At 39.1% G+C, this 23,966-nt stretch overlaps 1 protein-coding gene across 2 annotated transcripts in view; it reads left to right on the top strand.

Annotated features, from left to right (window-relative positions):
* Positions 1-23,683, top strand: part of CBLB (Cbl proto-oncogene B) — a 92,645-nt gene extending 68,962 nt beyond the window's left edge. The window contains exons 11-18 of one of the 2 annotated variants that reach the window (XM_056858493.1): positions 3,125-3,493; positions 6,267-6,361; positions 14,037-14,177; positions 17,207-17,292; positions 17,397-17,525; positions 17,850-17,987; positions 19,773-19,892; positions 22,873-23,683. In XM_056858493.1, the coding sequence (XP_056714471.1) occupies positions 3,125-3,493; positions 6,267-6,361; positions 14,037-14,177; positions 17,207-17,292; positions 17,397-17,525; positions 17,850-17,987; positions 19,773-19,892; positions 22,873-23,135 (1,341 nt within the window). In that variant the 3' untranslated portion in view covers positions 23,136-23,683. The remainder of the gene's footprint in view (positions 1-3,124; positions 3,494-6,266; positions 6,362-14,036; positions 14,178-17,206; positions 17,293-17,396; positions 17,526-17,849; positions 17,988-19,772; positions 19,893-22,872) is intronic. The other variant, XM_056858494.1, reaches the window with a different exon arrangement.
* Positions 23,684-23,966: the final 283 nt, after the last annotated feature.

Genomic DNA, 23,966 nt, shown 5'->3' with positions numbered 1-23,966 from the left:
ATAAGATACAACAATAGAGGAAATACAAAGGAGAAAAGAAATTAAGTTACAGTTGAAATCCAAAATTAAACAATGAATCCAAAATCCAACCATGTCAAAAATTCTTCACTGAAACTTTCAAACTGTACCAAAAAAAAAATAGTCATGTATACTCAATTTATTTTGACTTCCAAAGCTTATTCTTGTTGATATTCTTCTGTCTCAATTTTGTCCCACATTTTGTAAATTACTCTATATCAAAACAATTGTAAATGTAAAAAACTGTCATAATAAACCGATATCTAAATAATATTTGTCTTAAGTCTCATAAATTTATGTACTCCAATCATATTTTCATACCATATTTTAATTTTATATAATCTTGAAATGGCATCCATGTTGACTCATGTTTGTCCATATCTTTGTCCTCATAAAGAGCAGTCAATCTAGCGGACTCTTTGTAATCCAAAAGTTTAAAGATCCAATCTTCCTTCTTTGGAACCTTGCTGTTCTTCCATTTCTGAGCAAAAGTTATTCTTGCTGCTGTTGTAGCATACATGAGAAAGACCATATTGTCAGCATAAATTGCTTTATCAATAATATTCAGAAGACCTAAAGGAATACTCTTTTTAATATTAATTTTTAATATCTTACTTAATTCTTGACTAATCATTGACAAAAACCTTTTGGCTTTTTTACACTCCCACCACACGTGTATATAATTTGCTCCTTTTTTTCTGCATTTCCAGCAGTGCGATGGAATTCTATTATTAAACCTATGTAGTCTTCTTGGCGAATAATGCCACCTATAAACATTTTATAGTAATTTTCTTTTAAGCTAATACAGGGAGTGAACTTTTGTGTTTGATTCCAGCTTTTTTCCCATTGAGACATATTTATATTTTGCCCTGTATCTAGGGCCCATTTCACCATGGTATCTTTTACTACTTCCTGCTCTGTCGCTAACATAAGAAGAAATTTATAAAATTTTGATCGAAATTTGTCTTCTTTTTCAATTATTTTCTTTTCTAACCATGATTTTTGAAGGTTAATGCCTCTTTTTAAATCTGATTTGAATAATTCCTGAAATTGTCTGTATGAGTACCAATCTTTGCTGCAACAAATTATATCCTCTTTAATTTTTAGGATAATTTCTTTATTATGCACATAAAGTATGTCTCTGTATTTCAGATTATATGAGGTGGGATATATATTTAATTATTCTATCTATAGGATCAGTCCAAAGTGGTATTTTATTTTCAAAATTTAATTTATGTTTATCCCAAATTTTAAATAAGCTTTTTCTAATGAAATATTTTTTTAAAAAATTGTCAGCCAGAATTTTGTCGTTGAAAAGATATGCATGCCAACCAAAACCTTTCCCTTTTCCCTCTAAATTAAGTAGCTTTTTATTTTTTAGAGTAATCCATTCTCTTGCCCATGTCAAACAAGCTGCTTCATAATAAAGATTTAAGTCAGGAAAATTTAAACCTCCTCTAGATTTATCATCGATTAAATTCAAGTATTTTATTCTTGCTCTCTTATTTCCCCATACAAATCTTAATAACATCTTAGTCCATGTTTTAAAATAAACTCTATTTATCGGTATTGGAATAGTTTGAAATAAAAATAGAAATTTAGGGAGAATATTAATTTTTACAGCTGCAATTTTCCCCATAAAGGAAATCTTAAGGTTGTTCCAAGAACTTAAGTCATTTTTGATTCTATTTATAAGTTTAATATAATTATTTTTGAATAAGTTAGAATTTGGCTCACAAAGCATAATACAATCTAATTTTTTTAACTATGTCTAAGTTTGATAATTGGGATAATTTTTGTTTTTCTTTGTTACTAAGATTAATTTTCATAATCTTAGATTTTTGTTGTTTATTTGGAGACCTGATATATGACCAAAATCCTGTAAAGCTTGTTCAATATGTTCATAATCATCTACTGGATTCTCAGTAAATAGTAATAAATCATCTGCATAGGCTCTGTATTTATAGGTATACCCCCCTACCTTCACTCCTGTTATCTTATTGCTATTTTTAATTTGAATATTCAAACATTCTAAGGCTAGAATAAACAAAAAATAATGGTTATTGATCCTTATGCTTGACTTACGTTCTGTCTAAATCGTACAGATTTTTGGGTAAAATGGGAGAGATTTTAAACTTTTGTGAAATTGTTGGGTTGCAGAAAACTTAGAATTCTATAATCTGCTCTGTGTCCCCATTGGGAAGAAAGATGGGGTATAAATGAAGCAAATAAAACATAGTTATTTGTAATACCAAAGGGCAATTTGGTTGGATTTGGGTACACAAAATAAAATTAGATTTTAATTGAAAACTCTGTGTATGTGTTATGTGCACCCAGTGATAAACACAGTTTATTTTATCAGCATTTTGCATTCAGACTTGACAGTTCTATTTACAAATTAAATTTCATTCTAGTTGCATGATACTTAAACAACGGAAGTACATAAAATGTGTCCTCAGCGCTATCATATTTTTAATTAGCTCTGTCATTTAAATTGGCAGTGAGGAATCTGTGTTGCTGGTCCTAACAGTGAGTGCAGACATCAATTAGGGATGATGAACATGATGCAGTATACAGGGAATTGGTTCTGTTGCTGCTTCTCTTGGAAATTCATAAGGCATTCTTTATATCCCACATTGTATATTGTGTTTTTAATGTCTTAAAAATAAATTTTCGGTAAATAATCTTTCAACTTTAATTACTCATGCACAAATTCTGATAATTTTTGTAGCAAAAAAGTGCAGTGATATGTGGGCTATGTGAAAGTAAATATGCAAAGAGTATTTTTTAAAGAAGTAAACAATGACTCTCACAGTCTTCTGGCAATAAATATTACAGATAATTCCTTGATGCATTCCTAGAATAACCTGACCTTGCAATTCACAAAAGGAATATGCTTTTTTCTATTTCCCCAACTATTAATGATTATTAATTTCAGCTTGCAATAACTGAATTTAGCGTACTGTTCTGTAACTGAAGAGATGTTTTCTCAGTAACTCCCAGTCCCTTCACATCTGTTTAGTTGGGGGGGGGAATCATGTGGCTACTGTGTACTTATTTGCGAGATATATTATTAAGGATACATTGCTTTGTTTTGCACTTCTAGTCTTCTCCATGCATGGTGAGGAAACAAGACAAGCCTCTTCCTGCACCACCACCACCTGTGCGTGATCCTCCCCCGCCTCCACCAGAAAGGCCCCCTCCCATTCCACCAGATAACAGATTAAATAGACACTTGCATCATCCTGAAAGCGTGCCTTGCAGAGACCAGCCTATGCCACTTGAAGCCTGGTGCCCCAGAGAGGTGTGTGGAACAAATCAAATGGTTGGATGTCGAATAGTAGGAGGTGAAGCTTCACCAAAACCTGGACTCACTGCAAGTTCAAATATAAATGGAAGGCACTGTCGAATGAGTTCTGACCCAGGATTTCTACGAAAACACAGACGCCATGATATGCCTGTAGAAAGTGCCAAGGTACATACATTTAATTATGCATCAGAATTGAACACAAATTTTCACTAGCTAGAGTGCTGTTCTCTCCCCCCCCCCTTTTTTAACTTTCCTCTCTTAATGACAATGTTTTCTGTTTAGAGTTGCATCCTGGTTTGCTCAGTTGCATTAGAAAATAGCAAGAGGTCAGTAGCATCTTAAAGACTAACAACATTTCTGGCAGGGTATGAGCTTTCATGAGTCACAGCTTACCTTTTCAGATACTGGGTCAACAGTGCCTTTCATTCATATTTGAGCTATGACTAATGAAAGCTCATACTCTGCCAGAAATTGTGTTAGTCTTTAAGGTGCTACTGGACTTTTGCTCTTTTCTACTGCTATACACAGACTAACATGGCTACCCATCATGATCTAACTCATTGCTCAGTTGGTATGTCTGAATGCAGCAATCCTATCTTAATCCCAGTCGGTTTAGTAGCACAGCTCCCAGGGTTTAGGGATACAACTGCTTTGTGGTCGTAAAAACCCCTTGCAGTTCCTGCCATTGTTGGCTTGTAGTGTGTGTGTGTGTGTAAAGTGCCGTCAAGTCGCAGCCGACTTATGGCGACTAGGGCTGTTGAAAAAAAAAATTCGGTATAGTTCGGATTTGGCCGAATTCAGCCCGTCTGGATTCGGGGTATGCCGAAGTCCGAACTCCCCCGCTTCGGGTCCGTGCAATTCGGCGCGAATTCAAAGTTCAGGGAAAAATTTCGGCCGAATAAAGCCATTAAAACCACAACCGCACCTTTCCGCGGCTCCAGGGGGGGCATTTTTGGGGGTAGAGGTCCCAAACTTTCAGCGGAGCTTCAAAGGACCCTTCTTGCAAGACCCCCCAAATTTTGTAAAGATTGGGTCGGGGGGCTGAGATATGGGCCCCAAAAGGGGTCCTCCCACCCTTAATGTGCATCTCTGAGCAGAGCTTGCCGCCCACGCACAAAGCTCCCAGCCCCGACAAACAGCTGAGAGCAAGGGCGGGGCAGGTGCGAAGAAATTTGCAAAGCAACAGAACTGCAAAGCAACACTGCAAAGCAACACAACTGCAAAGCAACACCCACAACTGCAAAGCAGCACCTTTGCAACCATGCAAAGCAACACCTGACACCTAGGAGTTTACAAACCATGGAAAGGGACAAATGCAGCTAGCTATGCATAATGAGCAGGAGGGGGTGGAATTTCCCCTTTTGCATCGGATCCGGGACCAGGCAAATGCATTCTTTAAGTAACCATTTGAAAACCAGTTTTGAGCAAGCATCAAAATAGACCTAACCGATCTTATGAATGAGGGAAAACCTGAGGACACACAACTGAAGCCCCCTCTCAAACCAGGGAGAGAGAGACTCGAGGGGGCACACCCCCCCCCCAGGCAGAACGGGCAAAAGCCCCCTTTGGCTTCCCCCCCCACCCACAGAAACTGCTCCCTACACACACACACACACACACACACACACACATACACACACACACTCTCTCTGCTTTCCCCCCCACACACACACACAGGAGAAAAATTATAGATTAAAGCCCCCAAAGGGGTCTTACTGTGGCTGTCTTCTGTTCCATCAGGAGGGGCTGGGAGGACTGGGTAATCCAATATTATTCCATTTAAGCACAGAAGGTTTTGCCGCCCTGGAGATGCATACAGTATTGGGTGATCCATTCATCCCAATAGGGAAAAGGGGAAAGCCCATATCTCGGGACCCCCTGACCCAATGTTTACAAAACTTGGGGGGGGGGTCTCTTACGAAGGCTCGTCTGAAGCTATGCTGAATGTTTGGGGGCTGCACCCCCAAAAATGCACCCCCTGCAGCCACGGAAAGAGAAAAGGGGGGGAGCTCATATTTCTGCCCCCACTGAACCCATCTTTACAAAACTTGGGGGGTTTCTTAAGAAGGCTCGCCTGAAGCTATGCTGAAAGTTTGGGGGCTGCACCCCCAGAAAAGCGCCCCCTGCAGCCACGGAAATGGAAAAGGGGGGAGGGAAAAGGGGTGGAGCCCATATTTCGGGACCCCCTGACCCAATGTTTACAAAACTTGGGGGGTCTCTTAAGAAAGCTCGTCTGAAGCTCCGCTGAAAGTTTGGGGTCTCTACCCCCAAAAATGCGCCCCCTGCAGCCCCGGAAAGGAGCAAATGTGCACAAACACCCCCCCATGAGGATTTCTCTCTCTCTCTCTCTCCCTGGCCCGGCCGTGCAGCAGCTGATTCCTCCAGTACTCAATCCTGACTGATTGGCCAGAAGAAGACCCAGCTTGGCCACCGATTGGCCGGGGGAGGAGAATGCTGCTTACTGACGCCCCGAATTTGCTGAATTTATTTGTGAACTCCCGAACTCGCTGAATTCGGCTCCCCCGGTTTCTCGCCATTTTTGAGTTCGGTTCGTCCCGAACTAAAAACCGCTGAATCGGGAAATTTGGCTGTTTTTCAGTTCGGGACGAACCGAATCGACAGCCCTAATGGCGACCCCTTTTGGGGTTTTCATAGCAAGAGACTAACAGGTGGCTTGCCAATGCCTTCCTCTGCACAGCAACCCTGGTATTCCTTGGTGGTCTCCCATCCAAAGACTAACCAGGGTTGACCCTGCTTAGCTTCTGAGATCTGACGAGATCAGGCTAGCCTGGGCCATAGTAGCAGACAAACCAGGATTTCTGAGCAAACTTTTATTAGTATCCTGCTTAGGGAATTCCCTATATGGGAAGTTTCACTTTATACCTGGGAGTTGAGCCAGTTATAATACTGCATAATTCAAGTTATAAATATCTTGCAGATATTTTCAAATGGCCATCTAGGAAATGAAGAATATGATGTACCACCTAGGCTCTCACCCCCTCCTCCAATTGGTGCTGTCCTGCCCAATATGAAGTAAGTTTAAAATCAAGAAAACTAATCATACTGTAACTTACGAGGAAACCGTTTGCTGTAGTTAATTCCTCAACCTTTTAATAGTTTTTTGGACAGAAAAAATGTTGCATTGTTTGAAAAATCATTAAATTTAATATGCGAAGAAATAATGCAGGTGAATATGTTCTGCTTCTTTGAAATTTGTTGTATTGCACCTCCTAGCCATAAGTTGGATGACATTAGCATCATTTTTTACTTACAGAGAAGCATGTACTGGGTAATACTTATAAATAAGTGTGGTAGGAAACCAAAAGTCATGTGTGATGAAAAGGTGCATTTTGTGTGTCTGGTATATTCTCTTCAAAATCCAAAGACAGTTGGTAGAACTACAGGATAGAAAGAAATGACCAGATTAGCAGCTGCTAAATTATAATAGCGGAAACAACTCCAAAGGGAGGCAACTTTGCCAGGAGAAAGAAAATCCCATTCTAGGCCCCACTGGATTGGGTCCCAAGGTTTGCTTTTCATATTTGAAAAAGAGTCTTATACTTTGTTCCTTAATTTCATAGAAAAGACTCAAGCCTACCCTCTCAGCCATTAGTCAAAGGCAAAAGAGAACTTTGGGAAAATGCATACTAATGAGCCTAGGAAAACACTTCATTATTATGCATTTGAAAGAAGTGTTTTCTTGGGCTCATTAGTATGCTTTCTCTATCTTCCACTGGTCACAGTTTTATCTTGGTTTCCCTCTGGCCATAATGTGGCCTGTGCTTTTTGTGTTTTCTCATTTATTTTGAATCAATATCTACAATATTAAGTCAACTTTTTCATATGAGGTGCTAAGCTGTAGTTCTAAGCTATTCCTTGAAGCAGCCCGTCATCTTACCAAGCTTTTACATAAGATTTAAAACTCTATATGTTGTGTTTTTATTTTTTTTATTTTAAACTTCGTTTGATGGCTTAGTGAGCATCCATAACATGATGAGCTTTCTCATATAATGCAAATGTATGAAAAAATAGTGTAGTGATTACGTAATAGCTGTCAACATATTAAGTTGTTCTGTAAAATGCTTTAAAAATTACTTTATCAGTAGACATTCTGTCAAACCTATTATGTTGGAAGATGTCTTTGCTATACTGTTTAAGAATAGCAGATAATGGTAGTGATCGGCAAAGAACATTAATGCAATTTAATAGTTCCATTGGTGGTTATTCACTATAAAAATAAGAGAATGGGAACTCCTGCTAATTGTAAAACTGTAGAAAATGAACATTTGACGTCAAACTGTTGTAAATCTATAAATATAAATTTGCAATATATTTCTACAAGTCACTGTTGAGTTCAGGGGAAATTTATAAATAAAATATAAATAAATATTGGACTGCCACAATATTTTCTACTGAGCCCTGTGGCACAGAGTGGTAAGCTGCAGTACTGCAGTCCAAGCTCTGCTCATGACCTGAGTTCGATCCCGACGGAAGTTGGTTTCAGGTAGCCGGCTCAAGGTTGACTCAGCCTTCCATCCTTCCGAGGTTGGTCAAATGAGTACCCAGCTTGCTGGGGGTAAAGGGAAGATGACTGGGGAAGGCACTGGCAAACCACCCCATAAACAAAGTCTGCCCCATAAACGTCGGGATGTGACGTCACCCCATGGGTCAGGAATGACCTGGTGCTTGCACAGGGGGCCTTCACCTTTTCTTTTCTTTTACAATATTTTCTAGATGGTCTGAAAAATCCATGTTTTTGTTCAAATTTTGGGAATGGGAAATATCACATATGTTTGTACATTGGTTACAACTAAACTGGATCATACAGGGGATTATGATTAGGTATCTCGTTGAAAGGTATGAGGCACCTGGGATCCATACTGTTGAGCATACATTTTGTAATAATTGATATATCTTTTGTATTTTCTGTCATCCTTTGCATGACAGAAAGTATTCATCAAGGAAAAGCATGCTTATTTTGAAGGGCTTTGAGAGTTGATTGTTGTTTCTTGCAGTGAAACCTTTAAAATGCTGTCAATTTTTGCTACTAGTTCTTATCTTTCTCCTGTTATTATTGGCACTAGACATCTATATTTTACAGTTATATTATAAGCTACCTTGAGTGCTCTTAAGAACAACATAGAAGGATAAAAAATATTAATAAAAATACATCTTTACTTATTTAGTACAGGAGTACAGTACCATCCAAGGCATTCCTCTCATGGAAGAGGCAGGAGTGCAATTTTTGCACTTGCTTATTCTCCCCTGCAACCTGCTAACCTATGTGGCTATTATTCCACGCAGGTCCTGTGAACCCAGAATAAACTTTCCAGGGGTCAGAAATATCTGTTGTTGGAGAGTTGGGAAGATTGGAGATGGTCAGCACTTTCTCCTGACAGGTCACTATCCTAGCCATTGTATTAGCAATAGTGAAGTACAAACAGGGGACTTTCAGGGGGAGATGCCATCCCTGTGCCACCCCTTATCTTAAGTGACCAGATAATGGGAGGAGGCCGAGCTTGGAACAGAAATTATGCTAGACACTCAAAATCAGCTGGCTAGGTGGGTGAGAAGACTTGCAACAGAAAGCATTCAGGATGCACTCCTTTCCCCCAGTAACTGCAAGCTAGTTGATTGGGTGTGATGGGAACTCTTGGAGAGCAAAATGTGTGCCGGGTAAGCATGCCAGACATGCTTTGTGCTTCAGGCCTAGAAGGTTTAAAACAGGTTTAAAACTATTGAAGGCATTAAAATGGCAATAGATTATAATATAAGAATAGATTATAATATAGATTATATTATTATATAATATTATATAATAATATTATATAGATTATAATATAATAATAGATTTCAAAGTGAAGATAGTAATTGTATGTAGTGCAGCTGCATACCCATGAAAAGAGTTAAAATTGTGTACACTTTGTGATAAAAGCTTGAAATGGAATGTATAGAAAGGATGCCCTATGAAACACCAATGAAATTGGAAGTCATTCCTAATCTCAAAATTCATAAATACTATCAGTGTCTTTGCTATCATGGGCAGTTGGTGCAGATTAGGGTTTATTGTGGAAAAAGTTGGAGCAGACAGATAACATTAGGTGTCTACATTTGGCATTGATAAGCATGTTCAGTCTGTTTCAACACTTCTGGGAAAAGATCAACTTATTACAAAACTCAGTTGTGTGTGCCGTCAAGTAATAGCTGAGTTATGGTGACCCCATATGGTTGTTTGCCATTGCCTACCTCTTTGTCAAGACCCCGGTTGTCCTGGGTCAGTTGCCGGCCACCCCCCCTTGCCGGCCGCACCTACCTGACAACAGACCCCTGTGGTGCCAAGCCACGGCAGCCGTAAGAGGAGCTGACGAAGGAAGGGTGTCACCAGCTCAGGAGTCAGAGCACAACACCCCGCCACCTCCTTGAGGGCGCGCATTCCAGGGTGCGGGCTGCCCCCCGAGAGGCCCGACTCATAGAGCCCCCCTGCCGCGAGTCAGGCGAGGCGGTGAAAAGCCTCCGGGAACCAGAGACCCCGCCGGCGCCCGGTACGCGAGGGGGCGGGTCGTCTCCAGCCGGAGTCGACGGGCTGGGGGCGAGGCGGCAAGGCAAGGAAGCCGGCCCTAGCAGAAGCAACAGCTCCACGAAAGGGCTGCGCCTTTCCTGAACGCCCCGGCGCTGCACAGCTGACAGGCGAGCGTGGGCAGGGCAAGGGCGGGCCCCGCGGCCACCGGCTGCAGCAAACAGGGAAGCAAGGGGGTGGAGTCAACCCCGGGGCCCCTATATGGGCTTGGAGGGTGGAGCCAACAGGGGAGGAGGGGAATAAAATGCCAGGAGAAGCCAAGGCCGAGGAGGAGAGTTTTGGCAGCAGCGAACCAAGCTCTGTGGAGCAACAGAAGGCAAGCTGACTGCTACCGACGGGGAGGACAGCTCAGACTCCCCGTCGGACTGGTCTGAAGCCGCTGAAGCTCTCCTCAACCATTCCCAAGTTGAGCCCAAGGGTCTCGGACTAACATCCGCCAGGGCCCCGCTCCACACCAGTATTCCTTGGATTTCAACTATCCAAATATTAACTAGGGCTGACCCTGTTTAGCTTCTGAGATCTGATGAGATCAGGATAGCCTGGGGCTATCCATGTCAGGTCAGTTACAGAGTCTTAATTGCTCTCAAGGAAAAGTATCATGTTAAGTGTGGTATTACTTTACAATTGTGGAAGGACAGTCAGAATATATGAAATTTGTGGAAACAGAAGTGAATGAACCATAGCAAGGGATTGTGGCTGCTTGCAATATGCATAATGGAAACATGAGAAGGTTCAACAATGGAACATATTTTCAGTTCAAGTATAGAACTACTAGGTGTAGTTCTGAAGCATTATATATTATAATAATAGAGAATGCCCCATTAAGGTTTTTAAGAAGCAGTATAATAAGTAATTGTAGAGTCATTACTGCCTGGTTAGTGCTTTTTATGCTGCTATAAAGAAAATGTAAATTGGTCTTCAAGAACTTGAGATCTTGTTATTTAGCAGTATCCTCCAACTAGCTACCAAATGAGCCTCAGTTGAAAATATAAGAGTATCTCTGTCTTGATTTGAAATTTCAGAAGGTGCCCTTTTATATACTAAATTACACAGTTTTATCACAAAGTACACTTTTTTGGCTTCTATATGAGCTTTGTGTCTGGTACACTAATGCGGCTATAATAGGGAAGTATGGATATGAATCCTTGGTTATCATGAGCCCAGTGAATGCCCCCCCTCACACACACACACAGACTGAGACTAGATGAACACTAGACTAGATGAACCTTTATTTTTGTTCAACAGATCTCTTATACAGAAAGGGCATGATTTAGTCTTTAATTTATAAATAAAGATGACTGAGAGAAGTCATAGTTGAAATTTATAAATTGTAGATCGTGCAGGCTAAGTGGATGAAAAACTTTTTCTCCCTCTTCTGTAACACTAGAACATGAGGTGACACAATGCGCTTGATGGGCAGTAGATCCAGACAAAAGACCGTTGCATTGAGTCAAAATAGGAAAGGTGGGGTACAACTATTTTAATAAACATGAATTAATAAAATAAAGCAGTAGTGTTTACAATGCATAATTACGGAATTAACTGCCTCAAGATGTAGTAATGGCCACTAGCGTAGGTGTTTTTAAAGGGTGCTGCACAGTTTGGGGAAGATAGCTAACATGCATTGATGATGGCTAGTTGAAATATGCACATTCAGAAGCAGTATACATGTGAACACAGGTTGCTGTGGAAGCAGCAGCAAGAGAAAATTGTGTTCATCACCTGCTTGTAAACTTTCTAGGAACATCTAATTGGTTAGCCATTGTGAGGAAGTATCTGGTGTGTTGGTTTAATCCAGGAGGGCTTTTCTTAGGATAAAATATGTGATACCCAAATAAATAACCGCTGATAGAACAAATCATATTTTTAGCCAGTTCAGACATATTGAACCCTGGATGTTTTCAATTTTGATGTATTTTCTTTATCTGCTTAAATATAAGGCAGATGTATGGAAAAACCAGGTTCCTGCTTACTGAAGCCATCCTCTTTATCCAGAATCTGCAAATGGTATTCCACTCAATTCTGCCTTGTCAACACATAATTTGATGTGTATTAATAAAATGGGATTGCATGAACCAGGTTTACTAACTTCCCAGGCCTGAGAACCTGGCAGTCACCCCCTTTTCAACCTCAGTTCTCAGACTGGGTTTAAAACCACAAACTTTTTGCATTCAATGTTATGTATAACAAGGCATAGAGAGGCTTGAGGGACTCCATAGGATCAGAAATCAGCCTTCAGCTGAGATTCTAGTTTCCTGAATTAGGACCACTCTATTTAAAATATTTTGTTTAATTGGGGTACATGCAAGAGGCATAAAGAGCTTTTAGTTTGAGTATATGGTATCCTTTGGCTCCCTCTACAGAAGGTGGTTAAATATTACATTGCAAAGAACATTCTGATTCAGTTTCATAGATCTTGCCGGGAGATCTGTCTTCAATTACTCTGTCGATAAAATGTGGTTTCTGTTTCACATTTGTTTTTAATTATATCTCTTTTATGAAAGGAATTAATATCATTGTCTATTTAAGAAAATGCAGTCTTCAAGTCTTCAGACTGCATTTTATAGTTGTAGGTTTTCTGCTTTTATGTTTTACATGCTTATAACTTGCCCATGATAGCCAGTATGTACATTTGCATGGTGTGCCATAGTGATTAAGAGCAGCGGACTCTAATCTGGAAAACCGGGTTTGATTCCACATTTGTCCACATGAGCAGTGGGCTCTTAATCTGGTGAACTGGGTTTGTTTCTCCATTCTTCCACATGAAGCCTGCTGGGTGACCTTGGGCTAGTCCTAGTTCTCAGAACTCTCAGCCTCACCTACCTCACAAGGTGTCTGTTGTGGGGAGAGGAAGGGAATGTGATTGTAAGTCACCCCTTAAAGGTAGAGAAAACCAACTCTTTTTCTTTCCCTCATTTTAAGTAGCACCTTGAATTAATTATGTTACCAGAAAATATATCTGGAGCCTCCTGCGCAGAGGAAAATGGGGAGGGGTATAACTCTTTGTATTGCATTTTACCAAGAATCTAGAAGTCTTGTTTTACTAAGAACAAAATGGGATGTAACAAGTTTCAAGGATGCCCCTGGCATGGTCTGGACTAGACAGACAGAAGACTGAAGAGACAAAATGGACTGTGCCATTTCACATAGTAGTTGAGGGATAAAATGGAGGTCAGGATGATGATGTGAGCTGCTTTGTGTCTCTATTGATGAGAAAGGTGGGGTATAAATTAAATTCTCTCTCTCTCTCTCTCTCTCTCTCTCTCTCTCTCTCTCTCTCTCTCTCTAGCTCTCTCTCTCTATCTCTATCTTCCCTAGCATTCATTTGTTATAGCTGGCTGAGACCAAGATTGAGGGAGATCATGGGGGTTATAGCAGATAGCTCAATGAAAATGTCAGTGTGTGGCAGCGGTGAAAAAGGCAAACTCTGTGTTGGGAATTATTAGGAAAGGAATTGAGAATAAAATGACAAATATTCTAATGCCCTTGTGTAGGGCCATGGTTTCATAGTTCTTTGGATCTCGACCTGTACTTTTATGGTAATCCTGAAAATAATATAAAGTAAATGGAGGGTAGTTATGTAAGGTTAAGACTGAAATGTGATTTTTCTTATCACTTATAACTTTGTTAAAAAAATTATGCTGACCATAAGCTTGGTATGTCATTCTTAGCCTACTGCCTGTCTGTCCTTTAACACTGCTGCTCTTGTATTGTAACCTTCAGATTCTTTGAGGAATATAATCTGATTCAAATTTCTTAAATGCCTGTGTTGTATGGTTCATTGCTATGCTACATCTGCTAAAATAAAATGGCTTCTTGAAGATTCAGCATTTAATGCTCTCAATAATCTCTAATTGAAGCAGCAGCAGTAATCTCATAATTTTGCGTAGTCTAACAGGATAACCCATTTGTGTTATAAATGGAATAGGAAGATGGCCAATAATTTGGCTAAATTGTTTATATGTAATCTTAAGTCTACAGAATCACTGGTGTTGGCTGCCTTTGAGCCAATAGCTCTCTCAACCTAATTTGCCTTAGAGGGTTGTTTTAATAAAAGACCACTCTCATTCATGATAAATACTTCTGTTTTCTGTAAAGATTTACCTAGGCTTGATTTATTTTTCTCTTGAGGTGTCCTGTTCCCGTTGTAAGTTCCCTCCCTGAGAAACCAAGGGAACATGTAGAAGACGATGAGTATAAGATTCCTTCATCCCATCCTGTACCTTTGACATCACAGTCACCTCATTGTCATAATATAAAGCCTCACATCCGGTAAGGTGATTTGTTAAGTTACATAGAACAGCAGTTCAGCATGATTTTATATCCTTAGATATCTTTGAGTGAGCTAAAATTTTACAATTGCTGTAAAGTTTGTTTAGGTGTTCACACACGCCTTTTCCTGATCCTAGATTTAATCTCTAGTGGTAATAATGTTGTAATTTTGTTTAGTCCAAGAAATAGAACAAAATCTCCTGGGATTAAAAACAAAATGAGCTGTGAAATGTTTATTGGACTATGACTGTCATGGTTCATAATATATTTCATCTTAAATTGACCTTGTTTTAGTTCTTCTCTAAAATGTTGCAGCATTTTGATGCAAGGTTGAAACCCTCCGTTTCTGTGCTATGGATGCACAAGTCTAGAAGCAGGATGTTTTTAATACTGTGAAAGCTTTGTTATCAGACACTTATTGGGGAGTTGGTGTTGCCAGTTATGATTGAATGTCTGGCACATTTGATTATTGCTCTGCCCTGTCCTCTACCCAGAGGAGTCTGCAGCAACCAAACTCCATCCCACTGGGAATGTCATGGCAACAGCCCCTCCATGCCTGTCAGGACCTTTCCCTCTAAGCCTTAGGAGCAGGCCAGCTGCTTGGGACCCCTCTGGCAGAGCTGGCTTCCAACAGCTTCAGGCACCCAAGGATAACATTAGCTGGAGGCATCAAGTTGGTCACCTGGAGAGGCGAGAGTGGGGCAATGTATGCCGAGAGATTCACGGGTATAGTGGTTGAGAGGGAGGAAGTGTTGGTGCTGGTTAACTGAGCATTTTGGATTATCAAGGGAAGGATGATAAAGCTTTTACTGTACATTGTTCATAGGTCTTACAGAGCAATTTCCCCCTGCTGCAGTTGATCTATGTTTTTATCTAAATACTTGTCCAGTCCTCAGTACCAGTGACTTTTTGAACTTTGATGTCTGTAATCCTAATTTTAAAATCCCCCATTAAAAATATACTCAGTAATACCTTATGTAAGAGAGGTACAGTTAAAATTTGAAAAATAACCCCCCAGTCCATCAGGAGGTTCTGCAGCATATGCCCTACAGAAATGAGCGAGAGCTATGGAAGCTGATTTTTTCTTTAAACCTGTACTGGCTGCATAGTCCTTTAGGCTGGTACAGCTCATTTTAAGCTTCATGCATTTGGAGCAAACAATGTTCTTCTTAAATGCACCTGAATGTACTAGGACACACAAGGGAATTTTTCTAGTTCCTACTTTCCACTGCAGACCATATTACTACATTTGACGCTCCAAGTGTCTCTGAAGTCTGGGGATTGGCTTCTTGGGTGGATACGAAAGGTGTTGTAGGAAGTGGGCATCCTAAGAGGTCCCTCACGCCATTCATAAAGTCATGTAACAGAAATCAAACTGCAGTCATCGTTGACTTCAGTTTAATTTTTTTTATTCATGCAAATCCACAAGGTGACCACTTTCATATTAAATATAAACCATTCAGTACACTGTTAAGTGATCATTCTAACTGGATTTGTACAAATCATACTTCTGGTTTATAGTTATAAACTTACACATTTTTATCAGACTGCAAATACTTATGGGCACAGGCAGTAGTATGTGTTTTGTTGTGATTCAAAACATTTCAATTCTCAATTTCTAACCTACCCTTTAATAATACATTGAGGTTTAATTACTTGTACTAGTAGATCAATTTCCTTGTTTGATAGATGTGCTAGCCCTAGTATAAGCAAAGGTATGATTATTGGCTGAATATATGAATGGTTAATTTATTTGTAGAGGTAAGAAAATCTCTGATACTGTCTTATTGTGGTGGTCTCTGCTTTTGTCTTGATTCAGACTCCAGAATAGCTACATTCTAGTGTGTCATAGTGGTTAGAGTGTAGGATTAGGATCTAGGATGACTAGGTTAGAATCTCCCACTCAGACATGGAAGGCCAGCAGATGACTTTGGGCCCATTGCAGTCTCTCAGCCTAACCTACCCTCACAAGGTTATTATTGTGAGGATTAAGTGGAGGAGGGGGAAAGGATGTGAAAAGCCACTTTGGGTCCCCTATCAGGGAGAAAAGTGAGATATAAATTAAAAAATAAGCATATATGTTATCAATATGTGTCAACATTATGCTGATCTGTTTGTTAGGGATAATTCATATTTTGCCTAAAATTTCTCATTTTTATATGTGAAACAAATAAAAAGATTCTTCAAACATTTATTTGGAAGTAAGAGATAAAGCCCAGCACAAAATCAGAAGTTATATTTTTCTATAAGTTTAATTGAAATTGTGCTGACGGCTTCTAGTTAGTATTTCCAGTTGAACTGCTGTGAAATTTCCAGTGGGCTTGTTTTTAATCATTAGTACTTTTGCTTCTATTTAATCAAGAACAAATGAAATTGACACGAACCAATATAATAAAGATGTTGGTTTGGATCCTGTGATTCATGAAGAGAAGTTGTTCATGGAATTGATAGCTCCCCCCTCCACCTTATTAAAAGCTGCTTCTGAAAGTCCAGGTGCTCTTGGATATAGAGGGAGGGGCAGCAGAAGTTGTACCCTTTATATGAGCACTTACTCTGTTCACCCAATACTCTCATAGAAGAAGGGGAAGACAGTATTTTCTGCTGATTCCCCTCAAACTGCCTTCACTTCATGGTTCTTTGCATCCAATTCATTATACTCTGAATTAATTGGTGATATTTCTACTGAATTTTGCCTTTTTATTTGTATTTGAAGAATTGATACTGCATTGCTCCAAGATCTTTCATCCTTTTTAGGAGGAAATTCAGTTACCTCTAAAGCATACCCCAAATAAAACAAAAACCTTTGCACTCAGTAGAAGTTAAGATAACTGCAATATCCTTGTATAGACCTGTCTAATTAATTTATATTCTCCCTTTCAATTTGAAAGGACATTCTGAATAAATAATTTTGAACAAGTAAAAATATAACTTATTAACTGTATTTAATAGTCATTGTTGCTAGGTTGTTGTTTTTTTCCTTCATGTGACCAGGTGGCTTTCATTTTATGTGTTTTCGTCTCTACTTTCAGTGTTTGTGAGAATGGTCAGTGCTCTGGAGCAATTGAAATGCACAGTGCAGCCTCTGAAATGAAAAGGCTGAAACATCCAGAAATAGGTATGTCGTCTCACTTTTGGTTCCTTCCAAGTCTAGAAGAGAATTAACCTAAGATTCTGCTTTTGAAAGTGCAGTTCAAAAAACTTTGCTGCTTTGTTGTCTAGGAGATGCCTTTGACCCCACAGTTCCAGTACCTCTGCCACCTGCACGGCCTCCTATCAGGGACAACTTGAAACATGGCTCCGTACTAAATAGGACACCTTCTGATTATGACCTGCTGGTTCATCCTCTAGGTTGTATATTCTTTTGAGTCTACTAATAGCTACTTGCTTTAGTGTAACTTACGGGAAGCCAAAAAAACTACTTTTTTGCATTTGTAGTCTGTGTTACTTAAATAAAATATGTTGTGTTAGATCATACGAGTTATAAGTGAAACGTGCAGATGATGAAACTCTTCCATTTTTTAAAAATTCTGGTTTGTGCTAAATAGAGGCTTACAGTTTCATTACTGGAGGTGCTAAACTGTGAGGAAAGGGTCTCTTTGTGGCCAGCAAAACCACTTTTGGTTATTTCAGTCATGAAGATTTGCTTATATAATGATTCTTCTATAAATGCAGAAGATGCCGCTGACAACCCGCCACCCTCGCTTCCACCACCACCACCCCCTGCACGTCACAGCCTCGTTGAGCAAACAAAACCATTTGGTGCAGGCAGCAGACCTTTGTCAGGACACGAACTTTACCTTCCTCCTGCAGGTAATGTAAAGCAATCAAAACTGGAATATTGTAGCAGAGGATTAACCAGACAGATAAAATGGTATGCAGGTATTAGTGGGCTTTGTGACTATTTCCAAACTACAAATTTTTGCAGCGTTAGACCAAAAGAACTTAAATAAGAGGATACAAAGGCTTGATTTCTTACGTTTTCATAAAGTGATTTCAGCAAGACAGGATCTGTGCTATACATATCTGCACTGGGGATGAATATGAAATCTAGTTAGATCAGATTATGTACTTATTGGCTCTAACCCCAGTCCAGTAAAAAAGTGTGACAAAGTTTGATGTTTGATGCTGAGGCTCTGAGGCTCAATTCAAGCATTTAGAAAGTCATCTTGGGATTTTCACCTGATTATCCATAGTTACAAAAGAAACTGGGAAGGGGAGAAATGGATTAATATGGGATAGGGAAGTAAAGATTAGACTGCTTCCTTCACCATGAATCTCTAAAAATATTATCCTGATTTTTAAACCTTTTGGATACCCGCTTTCACTTTACTTTATTGATACATACTGCTGTGCCTCAAGAGAATGTAAAGGCAGTCAAGCGACGGGTCTTACTTTTTCAATTTCACTTCAAGTGATTTAACAAAGTCCCAGGCATTATTGCAGGATAGACAACTGTATTTTACCTCTGAAAACAGAATTGTTCCTTTTTTCCAAATTAAGCTAGTATGTGAAATCTATGTGAATAGGCTCTTTGTGAGAAATCTCTGCATGTCTATTTCCATGAAGATGGATCTTGAGGATTAGGTGAGCCACCAAAACACACATATTTACAGTATAATATCAAATGCAGGGAAAATCCTAGGGTTGCCAGATCTGGGTTGGGAAATACTTGGATATTTTGGGGGTGCAGCCTGGCAAGGGTGGAGTTTATGGAGGGGAGGGACTTCGGTGGAGTATAATGCCATACAGTCCACCTTCAAAAGAGGCCATTTTCTCCAGGTGAACTGATTTCTGTTGTAAGGTACCCAAAAGGTAAGGAATCAACATGAAACCATGGGCTAATATTGATACAAGTGATTTTGTGAATAATGCATAGTAAATTTAATACAAACACAAATATAAATATAAACAACTTGTATGTAGCCCTGTTCTAGTCTCTATGTATCTATGCTAAACATGCCAAATAAACAAGAAAACACAAAGTTACAACAGTGCAACAATATATCGAAACAGTATCACAGCTCAGACCAAATGCGTTTCGGCTGTAAAGCCTTCAGTCGTCCGAATAATACAATTTTGAATATACCTATGCCATTGTGAAATGTATGAGAAAACTGAAATTCTTAGAATGAGTAAAATGACATTCTGAAATATAAATGAAAATGTGAGATTACACACCCTGAAAGTAAGAAATCTAATACTAATGTCCAGAATTTTTTTAATTTTTTTAAAAAAATTAAACATGTAAACACTTACTGTAAAGTGTAAAGTCTAAAATTTGTTAACATATATCCCATCCATAGTTGCCTTTATAGTCTTAGGCTCCTAAAGGTATAAATACATTGATTACGTGTCAAGCGCCCTCTGGCCTTTGTCAAACAGCTGCTCAGAAAGAAGGCAGCATATACGTACTTTGGTTAAATAAATAAATGATGAAGAGGCCGAGCAAACTTCCCTGTGCAAGGGAGTTCCATAATTTTTGTTCCACTGCAGAGATTACTGTGTCCCATCTAACAACTTGTTGTATCAAGATGGTAGAGAAACATGAGGTGTTAAATATCAAAAATGTATCATTTTTTTTTCTTAATTTTGTAGAACTTTTCTTTGATCCAGTAAATGGCTTCGTTCCCTTGCCTCCAGTTCGAAGGTTAACTGGTGAAAACATGAAAACTCACAGGACATCGCAGGAATATGACCAGCTTCCGTCTTGTTCAGGTAAACAAGATACCATACAGTAACAAAAGCTGTTGACTCTACAGAGAAAATCAGAAGACTAGCCACATTTATTTCAGCACAGACTTTCATGAGTCAGAATTCATTCAGGTGAAATAAAATAAAATCATTTTCCTCAGATTTATGCAGAAAATTACAGAAAGGAAGGGAGAAGGGGGACAAGCTAGGCAAAGAGAAGCCTGATGCCATAAATCAGTTGTGATTCTTTGTCAGAACTGTTCCTCAAGTATTTACGCACTAAAAAAAGAAATGGATGGCATTGGGTTCCAAAAATTAAGTGAAATGAATGGTAAAGTAGAGCACTGGAAATCATTAGAAGGAAGGCTTAATTTCTCTTCACTGGCTTCCAGTTTGCCTCCAGGCCCAATTCAGGGTGCTGGTATTGACCTTTAAAGCCTGATATAGCTTGGGGCCAGCATACCTGAAGGACCACCTTCTCCCATATGAACCTACCCATCCACCCCTATCATTTTCAGAAGCCCTTCAAGTGCTTCCGCCGTCTGAAGCTAAACAGGTGGCAGCCTGAGAAAAGGCTTTCTCAATAGTGGAATTCATTCCCCAGGAAGATTACTCTGTTTCCCACTGTCATTGTCTTTTGCCAGCTGATGAAGACTTTTTGTGTTGTGTTTGGTGTTCTCCCACTAACTCCTGCCCGTCTGTGTGCTTTTTCTTGTGTTTAAGTGTCAATATGTTTTATTTAATTGTTTTAAATAGTTTGTATATATTTGCATTTGAAATTGTCTTTAATGTTAGAAGTGTTTTGGTATTTTAATATATACCATTTTGGGGACCCTGAATTGGATGGAAAGACAGCATAGAAATGTTTTAAATAAAATTAGTGGATGTTGACATTAAGAGTTCCTTCTTTGTGTTTATGCAAGCCATTCCTAAAAGTGGTTTCTGCAACAAGAGTCACATGACACCTTCCTTCATAATCAAATGTGCAAACCTTTGCATAATTGTTATATAGTGTTCCATTTAATAGTGCATATAACTTGTGCAGTGCTGGCTCATCTCATACAGAACTGCAGAATAGTATTTTTCCCCTCAGTGATTGGTCCTCTGGATACCAACCTAAGAGTTGTTTAATCTTACCCAATTATTCCATGATACTCATTTATCAAACAGCTTATAATTTTTATATCTATCTATATCTATATATCTGTATATAATTCCTGTATGTTTCTTTATGTTGATTGCCTCCAGTCTTCTAAATTGTCCATATGTTTCAACCACCATTACAAATACTAATGCAGCATGATCTGTATCAATGTTTTCAATTTAAAGTGAATTAGATGAGAATCTGTATACTAAATCATGTCATAGTATAATTGAAAGCATTTATAGGATTTATTGGCTGTGGAACTGATGAGATTCATGAGGAACTGGTTCACCTTTCATGAAACTGAATAATGCACTTGTGGATAATGTTTGAATTCCAGAAGTTAAACCTTACAGTTCAAAGTGCAGATTTTGTGCTTATTCTAGTCTCTTTCATGATTGATTCAAATCAGTTTTAATGCACTTGGTATAAAATAGTGAGAGGATTTTTAAAGCAATTTTTGAATATTTCATAAACTTCCAGTTCATCGTGCATGAACACATGTAGGCCAGTTGCCAATGATTCAATTAAATATATTTCTTTGAGAGTAAAATTTTCCTTGACTATACGGATGACTATGTTGAGATTCCATCTTTGCAACTACTACAAAAGCATATTTTGTCATGCCACTTTCTGTTCTATTCCCAAATTTCAGCCCTCTGACATACTTACTGCTCTATAACAAATGTATCTGGTTTTCAACTCTACAAATTCAACAAAAATAGAAATACACAAACCTTATTTAATGCATAAACAGTAGAAAATACTAGGGTGAGGGTTTAATTTTTCTGGATTACCTCTCTGCTTTTCAAAGAGACCACAGGCTTTTTGTATTTATAATACCAATTAAAACTATGGACATCTGTGGTTTTACATAATATTCTGGCATGTGCATTATGTTAAAAAGAACAAGGCCTTTTCTGTCACTAAAGTAATGACTGTAATCGACTTTTGAAAAACAGTTGACCTAAATTGGTCACAAGTGTCTTAGACCATAGATACAGGATTCAAAAAGACAAGTAACAGATTTACAGCTGAGTTTCTAAGCTTGACTCCAGTTTAGGATGCCGATAAAGGCCAACTCTGGGCACAAAGTTGTTGGAGTGAATGGGGAAAGGTGGGGGTGGGGGGAAGAGGCTTGCTGGTCAAAGTGATAGTTATGTGGGGCAGCTAATGAGCATGAGAGGCCCATCCTCCCTAGTGGTTATTCTTTATGACACAAAATTTCAGCTGTGCTTTCCAGATTGCTGAAGGACTGCCCCTATCCCAAATTTGAGCCATGGCTTTGATTCCTAGCATGCCTTCACTCAGAGGCCCTTCCCACCCTTACTGTGGTTCTCCTTGCATGGAGGTGTGTCTCTGTTTCCTTCCCTTGTAGTGTTCTGTATGCATGCTGCAGTGGGGTGATGTTGGGTGTGTGGCCACCTCAGCTGCACCAGTTGGCTGCTTCCATAGCTGGCTGTACATCACAGTGTTATGTACTGATGACTGGTGGAGGTCAGAGGGGTTACTATGGACACGGGTAAAAACTCTTTTTTGTTTACTTATCACCATACGGCAAGCAAATAATATGATCCCAGCAGTGCTGGGGTCTTAGCATTGGGCAGTTTGTACTGCCTATCCATTTTATAACCTTGCACTTTCCTAAATTGAGAAAGCCATGCATTTAGGAACTATTGTTTTTATTAATGTTACAATAAAAATGCCATGTAAACAGATTTATTGCAGATCTTTCCCTGGCATTGTAACAATTAAGCCCTTACCACTTCTGTAAAGCTTGGCCTTGATTTTCCCAGAGATGCCTTTACTGTTTATTGTAATAATCAAATCCTGTTATTTCGTTCTTTGATTTTTCTGCAGATGGTTCGCAGGCACCAGCCAGACCTCCTAAACCACTTCCTCGTAGGACTGCTCCAGAAATACATCACAGGAAGGCACATAATTCTGATCCCTCTTCCGAAAATGTTGATGGAAAAATTGCAAAACTTATGGGAGAAGGCTATTCGTTTGAAGAAGTGAAGCGGGCCCTTGAAATAGCAGAGAATAACCTCGATGTAGCACGGAGCATCCTAAGAGCGTTTGCCTGCTTTCCTCCACCTACTTCCCCACGCCTCAATCTATAGCAGTATGGAAAGCCAGTTCTCCATGTGCATGAGTGAGATCATGACATCATGTGCGACATGGGGTTCAAGAGACACTTCTTCTCTAGGCATCTTCAAAGCATCGAGGTCCAGCAGTTTGTTTGTTTTTTAAAATAACTGCTCAGCTCAAGACACAAGTGGATTGGAACTTCTGTATTTTTGCTAGCCATACTTTTTTGAATCAGGGTTGAACTGACAAATAATTTAAAGAAGTTTACTTCCCATGAACTTTTAATCTGTGAAGTGCATTTTTTTTCATGTTTACAGCGTGGTGAGTGACCATTTTCAGGCTGATCGTCTTTCTGTGTTCTTGTTCATATTTTCTATTCTTGTGTGGTATTTCCACATATTTTTGTACTGATCAGAGTCATCTAAGTCATTTACTTTTTCCTAAATGCCCACTCCATTTTTTTTCCTTTTTCAGAAAGCTTTAATGGTTTTTTGCATTTCAGTATCAAGCAAATGCAGGAAAAATGTGGCCTTCACTACTGATATTTTTCCAGTATACTTTTGCTATTGTGTGTGAGAGAAAAATGAATGTGTGGTGCATTGTTTTGTCTTTAGACTGCTTTTTCAAAGGCATTTTGACGACGATGGGCAGCTTTTTTTGACATGTGACCAGCAAGCTTCAGGGCCAATATGGTTACAACAGTAAAATATAAATTCACATTAAATTGCATGATGCAATAGTTCCCCAGAATATACGAAGTAATGTAAATAATTTCTGGTGCAGATTTTACAAATCCAAATATATATGTATGTTAAAATTCTTTTTCAGTTTAATGATGAGGTTGACATTATGCATTTCCTGTG

The sequence above is a fragment of the Euleptes europaea genome, chromosome 12 (genome assembly GCF_029931775.1).
Source record: "Euleptes europaea isolate rEulEur1 chromosome 12, rEulEur1.hap1, whole genome shotgun sequence".
Classification (NCBI taxonomy): Eukaryota; Metazoa; Chordata; class Lepidosauria; order Squamata; family Sphaerodactylidae; genus Euleptes; species Euleptes europaea.
This window is presented reverse-complemented; position numbering and strand designations above follow the sequence as displayed.